The sequence below is a fragment of the Oncorhynchus tshawytscha genome, linkage group LG12, assembly GCF_018296145.1.
Source record: "Oncorhynchus tshawytscha isolate Ot180627B linkage group LG12, Otsh_v2.0, whole genome shotgun sequence".
NCBI classification, from domain to species: domain Eukaryota; kingdom Metazoa; phylum Chordata; class Actinopteri; order Salmoniformes; family Salmonidae; genus Oncorhynchus; species Oncorhynchus tshawytscha.
The window spans coordinates 46,966,402-46,982,119 of NC_056440.1; the positions used below are offsets into that span (position 1 = coordinate 46,966,402).

Consider the following 15,718-nt stretch of genomic DNA (forward strand, 5'->3'; position numbering starts at 1 on the left):
CACAACTTAGTTTGGAAGCGCGTTCAATGGTGTTCAAGGAATGAGAGTAATAGGTTGGGTGAGTCGCTCTCTGTCCACAAAAGGGCACTACTCCTGCATAGGTGGCTCATTATTAGGAGTCATTGCCAATTCCTGCCTGCAGCTCACTAGTCCCTATGAGGTGCTTAGTTCATCTCTTTTTCTGGTTTAAAAAAAAACTTAGACACTGAAAATGGGACATCAGCCTGGATCAGACCTATTGGGGCGGTATCTATTGGGGCGATCCTTATCTGTCTAGGGTGTCAGATAAGGATCATATCACCTCTACCTTGTCTCTCAAAGCACTTCATGATGACTGATGTGAGTGCTACGGGGCAATAGTCATTTAGTTCAGTTACCTTTCCTTTCTTGGGTACAGGAACAAGTGTGTGTGTAACACTGTGTGGATGTGTGCAACACTGCTTGTTCCCTTGACTCTGCTGCTATCAGCCTTGACTCTGCTCCATCACCTTTGAAAAGATGCGAGGTGAGAGGGACAAGCTGAATGGGAGGACTAAAAACTCGTAGGCTATTGCCTTGTAATGAAACTACAGAAAATGTCTGTGATTGGGGCACAAGGGCACATGAAAGTATGCATCCTTTAGGTTGATGGTGGTAATCCAATTGCTGAAGTGCACAGACTGACAGCCGCTGGTTTGAGAGCATTTTGAAAGTGTGAACTCTGAGATGCTTGCTGAGGACAAGTCTAGAACGGGGCATAAAGTCCCGACCCCTTTGCTTTTTTCTATCCATGGAGAGGGTGTCCAGGTTCCAGCTCTGCATAGCCCAAATTCGGGTTGAGGTGCACAGTATGTTTTTGCCAGTCCATGCGCCTACTGGGGATGATGGCTTCTATGAAAGTGGTCATTCCCCTGGGATTACTATTGATGTGGCTGTTCCAGTGCTGAACGTTAACCATGCGCTTGGATGCACCTCGCCACCTAGACAGGTTGATTCAGTTGCCCACAACATGCCTTCAGCACTGGCCCAGTGGAGGGATCCCTGGCTACTGTCACAAGCGGTTCTCAGGGGCCAGGCGTTGATCCGCAATATGATCACGACCGACACGTCACACCAAGGGTGGGGAGAATTGTGCAAGGGTTACTCACTTCAGTGTCACAGAGTGCCCGGCATATCAATTACCTGGAACTTCTGATGTACATGGCGCTCAGGCACCTCCTCCCAGGTTTTTTGAGCCGGCATGTGCTGGTCAGATCCAACAACATGACGACAGTTGCATACTCAACAGGCGGGGGGGGATACAGTCCCTACCCCTCCTTGCTGCGGAGCAGTGCGCATTTGCTGTCACTTTTCGTGATGCATGTTCCCGGTTGCCTCAACTCGGGGGCAGATCTTCTATCTCATAGAAGCTGATAATTCATTATTGTGGCTGGGAGGGTTTATCATTGATTCTTGTGGTTTCCCGTTGGACCAGGCAGCCTTGGTTGACAGAAACCATTCACCTTTAAAGCGAACCTTTTGTCCCAGGGCTCACAGGCAGGTTTGGCATGTGAGGCCAGAGATTTGGTTCCTATGGGCCTGTCCATGAGAGGGCCAATCTAATGGCTAGAGGTTTACCTCCGAATGTCATCGCTACCGTTCAGTCTGCAAGGGCGCCCTCCACGAGGGCTGTATGCACATACAGTTGAAGTCGGAAGTTTACCTACACATCCACAAATTATAGTTTCGACAAGTCAGTTAGGAAATCTACTTTGTGCATGACACTAGTCATTTTATTTGTGTATGTCGCATATGCCGCACATTCATTGTCAGAAACACAGTTGGACCCAAAAGCATAATCAGTGCTCTAACTCCCCCTTGCGCTGGTCTGGAGCAATGAAGTTGTGACACAGCGTACCGTACTAAACCACAAATGACCTCTAAGTCCCGCAGCATAATCACAAAACTTTTAGTGGAGCAAACACTGTACAACACCAATTTGGCCCAAGTTCCTGGGCTCTGTGAAGAGCGGTATTAAATTGAAGGAATGAAACCAAGCCTCACACTTATCACCTGTGGAAGATGGGGCTTCCAGTGAGACACGGATTTCATTGGCCTTGTCAGGCATGATTACAACCGAAGACGTGAAAGTGCAACTCCCCACAGTATGTTGTACCTTGTTTCCCTCCTTCAGGGAACAATAGTTATAATCAGAACGTTACATTCATCTCCATGGGTTACACATAAAACGTGTTACACATTAATCGCAATAATCTCCATCAGCGTTTCCTGCTAGGCCACATCAAAAGGCTTCTCTAATAAAAAAACAATTAAGATAGCAATGCTTTAGTTGCAATGAGAATTTTATCCATGCCTGTTCGTGGCTCTCATTGTTCTCCCTAATCAGTTCCACCCCTGGAAGGAAGTGTTTGGCGCTAATGGCTTTGTGTGATAACGGCTTCCTATAAAGAGCAATGGGACTTTCTGTTAATTCTGTTAAGGAGTTGTAATGAGCCTTCCTTCCTTTCTGCATGGAAATACAGTGACTGCTCACTGTTGGGAATGTGTGAAGGACGAGTGATAGCTGTAGTGAGTGTTATCGGTGTAAGTGTAGGTCTAAGTGTAATGTAGGTGTAGAGCTGTAGTGAGCGTTATAGGTGTAGTGAGAGCTGTAGTATGATGTACTAGGTATAGATGCAGGGCTCTCTCACCTGTGGATGGTGGTAGTGTCTCTGGGCTCCCTACCAGGGATCCTGTCGACATTGGGCTCCAGTGGGGAGTGCATCAGGTTCAGGCAGGAGGCTAGGGACTGGCTGGAGTCCTCTCGGAATACTACACACACACACACACACACACACACACACAAAACCATTGAGTCAATGTCGTGTAGCACAATAGGCTTGTGTTTACTGAGTTGACAACATGCTTAGAGTAGTCCATCCTGGACAATATGCTATAAAGAGTGTTGTTAGTATTTAAAAACGAACACTATACTACAGAAATCAAATATTTCCTTTACATTCAGAGTGCAGAGTAAAATACACAATGGCATCTGTTTTAACGTTTCATTCATGCAGAAACTACTAAGAAAACAGTTTTGACAATCAGAAATAACCAGATCTTTAAAAAAGGGATGTGGATGGCTCAGTTTCAAGGTAAAACTGAATGTGCCTCAGCTCAGCAGCCCATAAATTGCTGTGAAACTGCCTGGTTCTTAATAAAAATGCCAAGCAGCCACCTGAGAGCACTAAAACAGGAGCATCGATGCATTTGTGTGTGTGTGTGTGTGGGGGGGGGCCATGTCTGGTGTGCCTTAATTTGAGTTAGTGTGAGAGACTTTCCACTTAATTCTCTTCTTCAGTAAGTCACATCGTCACTTCACTTTAAGTGTGCGATTTATCAATTCTTTGCAGGGATTTCACAGTACAGTCTGAACCATTTAGGCTAGTATACAGTGTATTCTTAAAGTATTCAGACTGTCCATATTTTGTTAGGTTACAGCCTTATTATGAGATTGATTTTTTTTTATTTTTATGTACAATTCTAAAACAATTCTCAATCTACACACAATACGCCATAATGACAAAGCGAAAACAGTTTTTTTGAAATGTTTGCAAATCTATTAAAAATAAACAGAAATACCTTATTTACATAAGTATTCAGACCCTTTGCTATAAGACTCATCCTTGAGAGGTTTCTACATCTTGATTGAGTCAATTGATTGGACATGATTTGTAAAGGCATACACCTCTCTAATAAAAAGGTCCCACAGTTGACAGTGCATGTCAGAGCAAAAACCAAGCCATGAGGTCGAAGGAATTGTCCGTGGAGATCCGAGACAGGATTGTGTCGAAGGCAGAGATTTGAGGAAAGGTAGCAAAACAATTCTGCAGCATTGAAGTCCCCAAGAACACAGTGGCCTTCATCATTCTTAAATGGAAGAAGTTTGGAAGCACCAACACTCTTCCTAATATGGCCACCCGGCCAAACCGAGCAATCGGGGGAGAAGGGCCTTGGTCTGGGAGGTGACCAAGAACCCGATGGTCACTCTGACAAAGCTCCAGAGTTCCTCTGTGGAGATGGGAGAACCTTCCAGAAGGACAACCATCTCTGCAGCATTACACCAAATCGGGCCTTTATGGTTGAGTAGCCAGGCGGAAGCCACTCCTCAGTAAAAGGCACATGACAGCCTGCTTAGAGTTTGCCAAAAGGCACCTAAAGGACACTCTTGGTCTGATAAAACCAAGCTTGAGCTCTTTGGCCTGAATGCCAAGCGTCACATCTGGAGGAAACCTGGCACCATCCCTACAGTGAAGCATGGTGGTGGCAGCATCATGCTGTGGGGATGTTTTCAGCGGCAGGGACTGGAGACTAGTCAGGATCGAGGGAAAGATGAACAGAGCAAAGTACAGAAAGATCCTTCATCAAAACCTGCTCCAGAGCACTCAGGGCCTCAGACTTGGGTGACGGTTCACCTTCCAACAGGACAACGACCCTAAGCACACAGCCAAGATAACGCAGGACTGGCTTTGGGAGAAATCTCTGAATGTCTTTGAGTGGCCCAGTCAGAGCCCGGACTTGAACTCGATCAAACATCTCTGGAGATATCTGAAAATAGCTGTGCAGCAACGCTCCCCATCCAACCTGAAAGAGCTTGAGAGGATCTAAGAGAATAATAAGAGAAACTCCCCAAATACAGTTGTGCCAAGCTTGTAGCCAAGAACAGTTTTTCTTTATTTAAACATTTGCAATCATTTCTAAAAACCTGTTTTTGCTTTGTGGTTATGTGTGTAGATTGATGAGGGAAAAAAACGATTTAATCAATTTTAAAATAAAAGGCTGTAACGTAACAAAATGTAGAAAAAGTCAAGGGGTCCGAATACACTGTATAAAGAAAAAAAACTTACCATGCAAAATGTTTTTTTTTTTTTGTGTGTATTAGCGATGACATCCTGGGAAGCTCTCTGTCTAGAGGCTTTGCCCTCAGTACATGTTTACTGGTAATTTGCGTGTTCTGATGCAACCTCCAAAAAGAGAGGGGTGTTAAGAGAATTAAGATTGAAGGTAATTATCCAAGCCTGCGTAGATGTTGCATGCCTAGAGATATGAAAGTTTTGTTGAACTGACTCAGACCTCCCGTTAGATAAGAGTCAACTAAGGGGCATATCTGGCCTGTTGTCTCCACTCAAGTCACCAAACACATCCTGCTCCTAATAATAGGCTACATCTTTGCGTTCATCTTGCATTCATACAAGGGCAATTAATTGTTTCTCAGTCATTTCGGTTTTGCAATTCTTTACGTAATGCATAATATATCTTTAGGATACATAAGAACCAGTGAGGTTATGTCAAAGTTAGTGAATACAAGAAAATAAAAACAAATCCTTACAAAAACACTTCCCTATGACGCACTCAAAACTTGTTTTAATTAGTCTTCTCCTGCTGGGAAATATGATTTAAACAAATATCAAAAGCATTGAGAATTAACCATTTCTGTTGCTAAGTGTTATGAGAATATCAAGCAACTAATGATAGCAACGCTGGGGGAACAAACCATCTGAACTGGCTTAAAACGGTCCTAGCAAGTGTATTTGGTTTAGATGTAGTAGAACTATTCTAAACTTCCTAAATATCTGAGCAAACAAGTTAGTCCTGCTTAAACTTGGGTGTGTCCCTGGATACATGTAGAGGTCATTCTAGAATCTCCAAATTTCCTTGGACATGTGGCTGAAGTAGAGGAGCAGAGAGGGTGGCTGCGTCCCTAACGGCACCCTATATAGTGCTCTACTTCTGACCAGAGACCGATGGGTAAAAATAAGTGCACTATGTAAGGAATAGAGAGCCATTCAGAAATGAAGCCGGTGGATTTGCTCTTGAATGGATTGGGAGTGTCCATACCGTGACGCTGGCGTTGGTCATCAGAGAGGTCCAGGTCCAACATCAGGTCATCCTCATCCAGCTCAGACGAGCCCAGATTGTTCAGTACATCCTGAGGACACAATGGAGACATCTGTATGACTCGGTGCGCTGGACACAGTTTAACAACAAGCTTGACGCATGACACTTTACTTTCGGAGTAGGGTCAGGAGTTGACTATAACTAGAGCCCAGTGTGTTTACTTGTGCGGTTAGGTGGGGGGGGTCTGGCACTATACAGACATATACAGGTAACTGCCAAAATAAAGGAAACACCAACATAGTGTCTTAATAGGGTGATGGGCCACAAGGAGCCAGAACAGCTTAAATGCATGTTGGCATAGATTCTATAAGTGTCTGGAACTCTATTGGGGGGATGCGACACTATTCCATGAGAAATTCCATAATTAGGTGTTTTGTTGATGGTGGTGTAAAACACCGTCTCAGGCGCCGCTCTAGAATCTCCCATTAATGTTAAATTGGGTTGAGATCTTGTGACAGACGGCCGTGGCATATGGTTTACATCGTTTTCATGCTCATCAAACCCTTCAGTGACCACTTGTGCCCTGTGGATGGGGGCAAAGCCATGGTAGCCAAAATAAAGGCCTGCCCAGCATTTTTAAATTGCTTAATTAACTCAGGAACCACACCTGTGTGGAAGCACCTGCTTTCAATATACTTTGTATCCCTCATTAACTCAAGTGTTTCCATTATTTTGGCAGTTGTCTATGGATTCACTAGAGAGTTAGAGACCAACTTAAACATAACGAGGACTTCATAAATGCTTCGTTATAGGTCACTGTTTGCATTGACATGTTGTACAGTACCAGTCAAAAGTTGACACACCAACTCATTCAAGGGTTTTTTCTTTATTTTTACTATTTTATACATTGTAGAATAATAGTGAAGACATCAAAACTATGAAACGCATATGGAGTCATGTAACCAAAACAGTGTTTAACAAATCAAAATATATTTCAAAGTAGCCACCATTTGCATTGATGACAGCTTTGCACACTCTTGGCATTCTCTCAACCAGCTTCATGAGGTAGTGACCTGAAATGCATTTCAATTAACAAGTGTGTCTTGTTAAAAGTACATTTGTGGAATTAAATTCCTTCTTAATGTGTTTGAGCCAATCAGTTGTGTTGTGACAAGGTAGGGGTGGTATACAGAAGACAGCCCTATTTGGTAAAAGGCCAAGTCCATATTATGGCAAGAACAGCTAAAATAAGAAAAGACATATAGGTCAGTCAATTTCAAAAATGTCAAGAACTTTGAAAGTTTCTTCAAGTACAGTCGCAAAAAACATCAAGTGCTATGATGAAATTGGCTTTCATGAGGACCGCCACAGGAAAGGAAGACTGAGTTACCTATACTGCAGAGGATACATTCATTAGAGTTAACTGCACCTCAGATTGCAGACCAAATAAATACTTCAGAGTTCAAGTAACAGACACATCACAACATTAACTGTTCAGAGGACACTGCGTGAATCAGGCCTTCATGGTCAAATTGCTGCATAGAAACCCCTACTAAAGGACTCCAATAAGAAGAAGAAATTTGATTCGGCCAAGAAACATGAGCAATGGACATTAGATCGGTGGAAATCTGTCCTTTGGTCTGATTTTTGGTTCCAACCACAGAGTAGGTGAACGGATTATCTCTGCATGTGTGGTTCCCACAGTGAAGCATGGAGGTGGAGGTGAGATGGTGCGTTGCTGTCTGTGATTTATTTAGAATTCAAGGCACACTTAACCAGCATGGCTACCACAGCATTCTGCAGCAATACACCATCCCATCTGGTTTGCGCTTACTGGGACTATCATTAGTTTTTCAACAGGACAATGACCCAAAACACACCTCCAGGCTGTGTAAGGTCTATTTGACCAAGAAAGAGAGTGATGGAGTGCTGTGTCAGCTGACCTGACCGTCACCCAATTGAAATGGTTTGGAATGAGTTGGACCGCAGAGTGAAGGAAAACCAGCCAACAAGTGCTCAACATATATGGGAACAAGGCAAAGGGTGGCTTTGAAGAATCTCAAATATATTTAGATTTGTTTAGCACTTTTCTGGTTACTACATGTTATTTCACAGTTTTGATGTCTTCACTATTATTATTCTTCAATGTAGATAACAGTAAAAAATAAAAAAAATAAAAAAATAAAAACATTTTTAAACTTTGAATAAGTAGGTGTGTCCAAACCTTTGACTGGTACTGTATGTATTTTAAGGGTTCATTCATGGCTGTACTGGATCCATAACGGGTCACCAAAGCAAAGGTTATTACAATCCAATCTCATAATCAATGATCTTATCCATTGAGATTTTGAAGCCATTGACCCAGTCAACTTTGATGACATTTTCAAAAATATCCACTTCTAAGCAGTGGTTGAGGAATCATGTACATGACGACCCCTTCTCCTTTTGTCATGTTTCAAAGGCATACACTGCCATCGTGTGGTGATACACAGAAAAATGGTTACCACATCTAGTCTGCTGGTAAAAAATTGAAGAAAATATCAGAAGGTGCACAGGAAATGCAGAAGCTAGAAAATATGAATTACATACAAAACATCTAAGGGATTGTTATGGACAAGGTTAAAGGTTGGGTAAAAAATAAAACAAATAAAAAAGATTTCATATCATTTGGATAACATTAAGAGGTAAATGTGATGCAGCTTTCATTGGTGAATCACACAATTCCAATAAGATGGATGTGTACTACTAACTAGCTAAAATGTCACTGTAGTGTACCACATTTCCAACAAAATATGTTCATGGGCAAGGAAACCTATTTTACTCATCTTGTAATTACTTATCAGTGGTGTCATCACCATACTGCACACAGAGACATACAATTGGCATCCACGGGTACATCCGACTTAGGGTAAGTAGAAAAAAACGGTTGCCAGAATCTCTACAGTATCCCTTTAAAGTTGGGTACATCAATATGAATCAGAACCAGGCAGTGTCATTGTGTCCAAACAAAGCTCATGTTGTCCACTGTCACACCGTTCTTAATTGACGGTATCCCTTTAAGAATATTATTGGTCTAAGAAGCATCCTCAATAGAGATGATCAATTAAAGGTTTAATCTGTGCCTGGGAAACTGACCCTAAATGTCAAGTTCAAGTCAAGTGTAAGAGTTATCTGCATAAAGTATAATACCTTTTGAAGGAAATGATTAGCCTCCACTTATGAAGAGGTAATATAGCCCTTAATGCTCAACTAAGGTGTTCCTCAAGTAATAGTTATTGGAACAGGGTGTCAGTCCTCACCCACTGTTGTAAAATGACATCTATTATATACATCATTTGGAGCTAAATTAGCGTGTTAATGTCATCCCCCAGTAATAGATGTGAATTAAAACTCCTTCACTGTGCAAGCTCTGACCTTTTTTACAGTGCAATATTGTTTGAGTGAGTAACTTTATGCTAATAGAGATTTAAAAACGGTGGCTCGTTAAAACAAGGATCTATTTCATCAATGCCAACCTCAGTAATATGGAAAACATTCAGAATAAGCAGGTGTCTCTTATTCTGCACATAGAAAGACTTTGGGTCAGTAGATATTATACATTTTGTGCCTGTGGAGTTAATTCAAGAGGACCAATAGAGACAAATGTGCCGTTGCAGAGGTCCAGACTCCAGGGGTGTATTGGTTGACCCGAGAGGCATTGTGTCAACTATTAACTTGGTCCGGCCAGATGCTCGTGCTAGCAAACTTGCGACATTGTATAAAATATTCCCGGGCCCTTACAGTTTCCCACGCCAGTGAGCTCAGGACAGACACAGCTGTAAGCTATTTACACAAGGGATAAGAAGTAATCAGGTAGGCCTATTTTATGATGTTTCCACCAGATCAGAGCATGACATTTTCTTCCCCTTTCATGCTGAGTGGTTATGGAAAGGGAGAGAGCTCTAAAGACTTTTCAAATAGGCTATGTTGAGGAACTATTGTCATTATCACTGGATGTAAAAGCAGACTTTGTTGACTCGCTGTTTAAGGCGAAGAAAACATTACTTTGAGAAGTTCCACAGTGATGGTGAGTTAAGTCAATCAGAAATAGTATCAGATCCCCAAATGGGCACATTTATAGGCCTACATTGGCACACAGGCCAGGTCGCCTAGGCCTACTTTATGCGTAATCAGGTGCACATCCTTAATGAATAAATTGACAACTGGATAATGGAATGAAATAACCCACAACTTTTTTTTATCATGAGTGTAGCCTAGGTTGTGCACTCTGCAAACAACGTGTCCACTCCTACAAAGACAAGACAGTAATAATAATATATTGAAAGCATTAACAGAAATTACCATAACCAAATAAATATTGTCGATTAGAAACGATGGTAATTAACGGCAAATATACTACCGGTGATACTGGTGTGCAATTTGCAATGTCCACTCAGACAGGCATGAATCTGACAGGTGTCTCGTGTGCCATGATTTTAAATATATTTTACATTGCTCAACTAAAAAAAAATATTGTCAACCAACAGCCTATCGACCAAACAATCGACCACTCAACTAAATAGGGTCCGTCCTAATTATCGCACACCATAGCAAAACATTTGGCACAGTAATAAAACAAGCGTTTCCTACAGGACAAATTCAAATAGGTCCCCCTCCCCGTTTGGTACATTTGGATCCTAGTGAATAATACACCCCTCATGAGAGTTAAGGAGGGGTTATTCATATAGATAATAATGGACTTAGTTTGTAACCCTTCACACAAATGATTTGTGTCAAAGTGTGTCACTCAAATCAAATAAGTGCTCAAACGTTTCCTTAACAGTCTACTACAGGCCAGGGGAGACTACAATTCCTACATATTTCGAAAAATGGGTTGGTTAACAATCTCTTGATGTACAGTATGATGGTAAAAATACCAGTTCCTTCAACATCCACACGGTTCTCTAAGCACGTCTTATGAAGTGAATACATGTACCGAACATAATACAATTTCACTTAAAAACAGTTTAGGCACTTTTGCCAGTTTAGAATGATTGTATGTATATCTTGTACCCAAAGTGTAAGACAGAGCAGGTATATCCTGTTGGCTGTTGAGTGTATTGTAATTATGACAGAGAAGGGAGGGATTATCTTCCCAGTATTGCCTTGTACTTGTCCAGAAAACTACTTTAGTCCACAACCTCTGCATCACACTTGACTGCTCATGAAACCACAAACCTACTCAACAGACAATGGAAAACACTTAAACGTTTCACTGAAGCTCTACTCGTCGTACAGGATTGCCTTCTTTTTTTCACCCAAAGTTAAAAAAGAAGCTGGTAAAAAGAGACTAAATTGGTAATACACTCCTACAGCCACACTTCGTGATTCTCCACCAGAGCAAAAAAACAAGACGGTAGAGTCGGCCGCCACTTAGATTTTATCGACCACAGATTTAGCCCCACATGTTAGCCCCACGTATTTCACATGTGCTTTCCTTTCTGGGTATGGAAGATGAGAGTTGTCGAGCCACCTCGAAAATGAAATAGATCTTAGTGTAAGCCTGAAAAATGTGGTGCACTACAGCAATGGTTCCCAAGCTTTTTTGGTTACTGTACCACCAACTGAATTTTGCTCTGCTCGGTGGCGGTTTATGCAGGCATGTGGATTGGAGTGGCCAGACAGGAAGGAGTCAGGCGCAATCCCTTGAGTGACAAGTTGCTGTCCTGTTGCACTGATCTGCAGCACAGTTAGTTAGATGATTAGTCTGTTTAATTTAGGGCGGGCTGTTATCCCCATGTGAGAGTGTAATCCAGAGAAGGATGCGGCCATGGACTAAGCTATTTAGTCTGCAGCAACAGTGAGGAGCCGCTAGCACCATTGCCAGCTCCCCTGCTGGACTGTCCTCTACTGTAATCCTAGTGTAACTGTGCTGAAGTGTAGTGTAGTGTAAACACGTACGAGGCTGCCAAGTTTGGAGGACGACGAGTTGGTCCTCTGTTTCAGCAGCACGCTCCCCTCGGCAGTGCAATGGGGATCTTTGAGGTTGAGGTGGAGCCCCCGTGGCCCCCCGGCACCCTCCGAGGAGGAACGTAGCCGGCGCTCCATGCGCATCACCTCGTGGTAGGGGCTGGCGCTGCTGCTGCACATGGACACTGTGGAGGGCAGAGCACAAGACACATGATAATATTTTTGCTGACGTGGAGGCAGGGAGCTAGGCAAAAAAGTGGCGAACAGACAAGTAGACAGACTGTCGAATGCGACACAGACAAACAACTGCAGACTACACGTTGGGGGGGGAAAAACTTCAAAACAAGCAAACAATCAATTGGCTATCGCAAGCCTTGGGGCTGGAAGCGATCCAGTGTTTTGCAACAACAGCTTCAGTGATTTTATGGAAATAAATTATTTTAGGTGACCTTTGCACTAATGTAAAGGCACTTTTCCAATATAGTGAGGGAATAAGGCTACTTTTACTAATTGATTGAATTTGGGTTATAGATCTACATCATCACGGAGCACACTTTTTAGGTGCAAGTATAACTACTTACGTGTTATCACCAATACAAAGTAACCTAAGCAACAGACAGACAAGAAATAAGCTTACATCAGAAATGAACAATAACAGTGATGTGTTAATCATTATGGATAGCCTAACACTGCCCAAAACCAGTAGACTAACCAATGCAGTTCACAAACAGTTGTCTTAAGAAAACTATTCAGATATAAGGATGTTACAAGCAGTACCACACTGTTTCAAGTTTGGTAGGTGAACGGTGGAGTCTAATGGGCCATTTCAGAAAGACATAGCCAAAGGGTAGGAATTTGTACAGGTGTTATCCAGGTGTGACTACAGCCTACAATGTCTTAGGAAACCGCTGTCCATTGGTTAATAAATATACCTTTAAGAGGAAATAGTTCCCACTGTACTGAGAACAGGCACGTGGGCCTAAAATAGTGCTGCTCAACCCCCTAATCAGTCTTGTCGTTCTGACTTTGGTACTTTCAACATCATCCAACCAATGAGTACATAAAATATAGCCTACATTGTAGACCATACCTCTGCCTTCTGAATGTGAAAGCAGTGTAAAGTTCAACCACTTTGAACAGAAAATGTCTATTTGTCGGTGATCAAAAACACAAAGTCAGTCTCAAACGGTGGTAGGCAACACTGTGTGCAAACACTTTGGCCAAAATATACTGAACAAAAATAAAAAACACAATAATTTTTACGATTTTGCCGAGGTACAGTTCATATAAGGAAATCAGTCAATTTAAATAAATTCAATTGGCTCTAATCTATGGATTTCACATGACTGGGCAGATGCGCAGCCATGGGTGGGCCTTGGAGGGCATAGGCCCACCCACTTTGGAGTCAGGGCCAGCCAATCAGAATTAGTTTTTAATATTCCTCAGTTTCCTCAGCTGTCCGAGTGGTTGGTCTCAGACAATCCCGCAGGTAAAGAACCCGGATGTTGAGGGCCTGGGCTAGCGTGGTTATACGTGGTCTGTGGTTGTGATGCCAGTTTGACATACTGCCAAATTCTCTAAAACGACAATTATCTGGCAACAGCTCCGGTGTACATTCCTGCAGTCAGCATGCTAACTGCATGCTCCCTCAAAACTTGAAACATCTGTGGCATTGTGTGACAAAAGTCCACATTTTAGAGTAGCCTTTTATTGTCCCCAGCACAAGGTGCACCTGTGTAATGATCATGCTGTTTAATCAGTTTCTTGATATGCCACACTTGGCAGGTGGATGGATCGTCTTTGCAAATTAGAAAGGCACACTAAGAGGGATGTGAACAAATTTGTGCTTTTTGTGCATATGGAATATTTCTGGGATCTTTTATTTCAGCTCTTGAAGTATGGAACCAACACCTTACATGTTGCGTTTATATTTCTGTTCAGTATACTTGTCATAAGTAATTTACAATTAGCTTTTCACAAGAGCAATGCGCCTCCTTTCTATTATCAATGAGTCAATCACATAGAGATCAATCAGTACTCCGCATGTTATTCAATTAGTTCAGTTCTTACCTGTGTGGGGTTTCCTCAGGTGGCATGACCTGGGTTCATGTCTACCGCAGCACGCTCCCTTGCCTGGTTCCTGGATGAACACTGTGTTCCTGGACCTCCTCTCAGACTGCTCTGGATTGGAATGGTAGCCTTTACTACGCACTGGGCCTGCCTCGCTCTCACTAGTCTCGGTCTGCGCTGGTCTGACCTCCTCCACTATCATAACATCCTCCTTCTCCTCTTCCCCTTCTTCCTTCTCTTCCTGCAATTGTGTTTGTTGTTCCGGTGGCATTGGTGGTGTTGCAGCTGTTGCTGGTTCTGTGACAGCGACTGCAGTCTCACACTCTGTGGTGTTTGCGGTGCTGGTGTCTGGCAGAAGGGGCTTGTCTGTGGCAGCTTGGGCAGGCATGAAGAACACCTGGGAGGTAGAGACGACGTGGCTGAAGTCGTCTGGCGTGGCGGCGAGGCTAGGGGCAAGCAGCACATCCACCTCGGACACAGAGTCCTCTGTGATGGGGACATTAAACTCAGAGGGGGTGAGGGCCGTGGTGCGGTCCTCAGACAACATGGGCGACTGCAGGGAGCTCTCCCCCAGCAGCTCGCCTGGCCACGAGCCCGGGGTACCCTCTGAAGTCGGGGGCACTACACTCACCACTGGGGGCTTGCACTGCTCAGAGTTCTTGGAGAAGCGGTGGTGGGCAGAGAAGGACTTGGGCAGCAGCTGTTTCTTCTGCCTGTACGAGCGCTTGCTGTCGCCGCTGAAGTCATCCAGATACCCCGAGTCATCGCCCTCGTTGGTACCTGAGCTGATGCAGTTGATGAACACGTTCCTATTGACCGTGGAGGTCACCTTCTCAAAGTCTTCAGTCTGCGAGCGGGTGATCTTTTTCTGCCGGTGGCCCCCAAAGCCAAAGGAGTGGCGCGTCTTGGCACGTGGAAGCACAGCGCCATCTTGGAAGCCCAGCGGAGGGTTGTTCTGGCTGCTGTTGGTGTCTTGGGCTGGGTCCAGAGGAGGGGTCTGGATGCGTGGCGGCTCACTGTTCCTCTTGCTGCTGAAGCTGATGGAGGGCGTGCGGAACAGGCTGCGGCGCTTGCCCGTGCTGCTGTTGCTGGAGTTGGTGCTGGAGGGGGACGAGGTGTGAACGCCATTGCCCACGCCGGCCGAGGATGGGGAGGAGGGCAACGAGTCCTGCCTCTTACTTACGCTCCGCCTGAAGATTGGCAGCCTGGAGACGAGTGTGGAGCGGCGCGACCCTGATTCGCCCATCAAGGTTCAGCGGCAGTCACTCTGCAAAACAGACATGACACAGTCAGAGAGACGCACAGTGAAAGAAAATCAGGGCTTCGGGTTGGTTTAAAAAAGGTCCCATCAAGGGATGAACCACACAACCTCAACACCACAACCATCAGTCTAAAATACACTGTCCATTTCCTTGTGTGCATTTCCAAAAGTGCCATTTGACAAACTACTGAAACTATTAGGCTACAAGTGTAATGTAATCTACAAAAAAAAGGTTGTGTGAATATAGTGTACAGTATTTATACTCTCTGTAAGATAGATAGACATGGTATTGTCTAGAGTGACAAAATAGAGGAAATAGGCCAAGTAGTCATTTCAATGCAACAAATCTAGCCTATATAGCAGCCTACAGTATTGTCCTCAGTCACACATTTCAATTTAAAACTGAGGAAACATTTTCCCGGAAACCTATAATTAAGAGTAGGCTATACATTCATTGGAATAAGCCATTAGACGTGATGGATCACACAACATTTATACAACTACACAATACCTCATAAATAAAACAATTACTAACTTCACTATAGCCTTATCTTGGACCATTCAAATGGAATGTTTTGCATA

General features: G+C 43.5%; 1 protein-coding gene across 2 annotated transcripts in view; it reads right to left on the minus strand.

Moving 5' to 3' along the window:
• Positions 1-15,718, minus strand: part of ccser1 (coiled-coil serine-rich protein 1) — a 106,050-nt gene that overhangs the window by 84,850 nt on the left and 5,482 nt on the right. For both annotated transcript variants that reach the window (XM_024439588.2, XM_042330708.1), the window contains exons 2-5: positions 13,876-15,142; positions 11,797-11,990; positions 5,857-5,947; positions 2,670-2,790 (exon numbers count right to left, since the gene is read on the minus strand). In XM_024439588.2, the coding sequence (XP_024295356.2) occupies positions 2,670-2,790; positions 5,857-5,947; positions 11,797-11,990; positions 13,876-15,121 (1,652 nt within the window). In that variant the 5' untranslated portion in view covers positions 15,122-15,142. The remainder of the gene's footprint in view (positions 1-2,669; positions 2,791-5,856; positions 5,948-11,796; positions 11,991-13,875; positions 15,143-15,718) is intronic.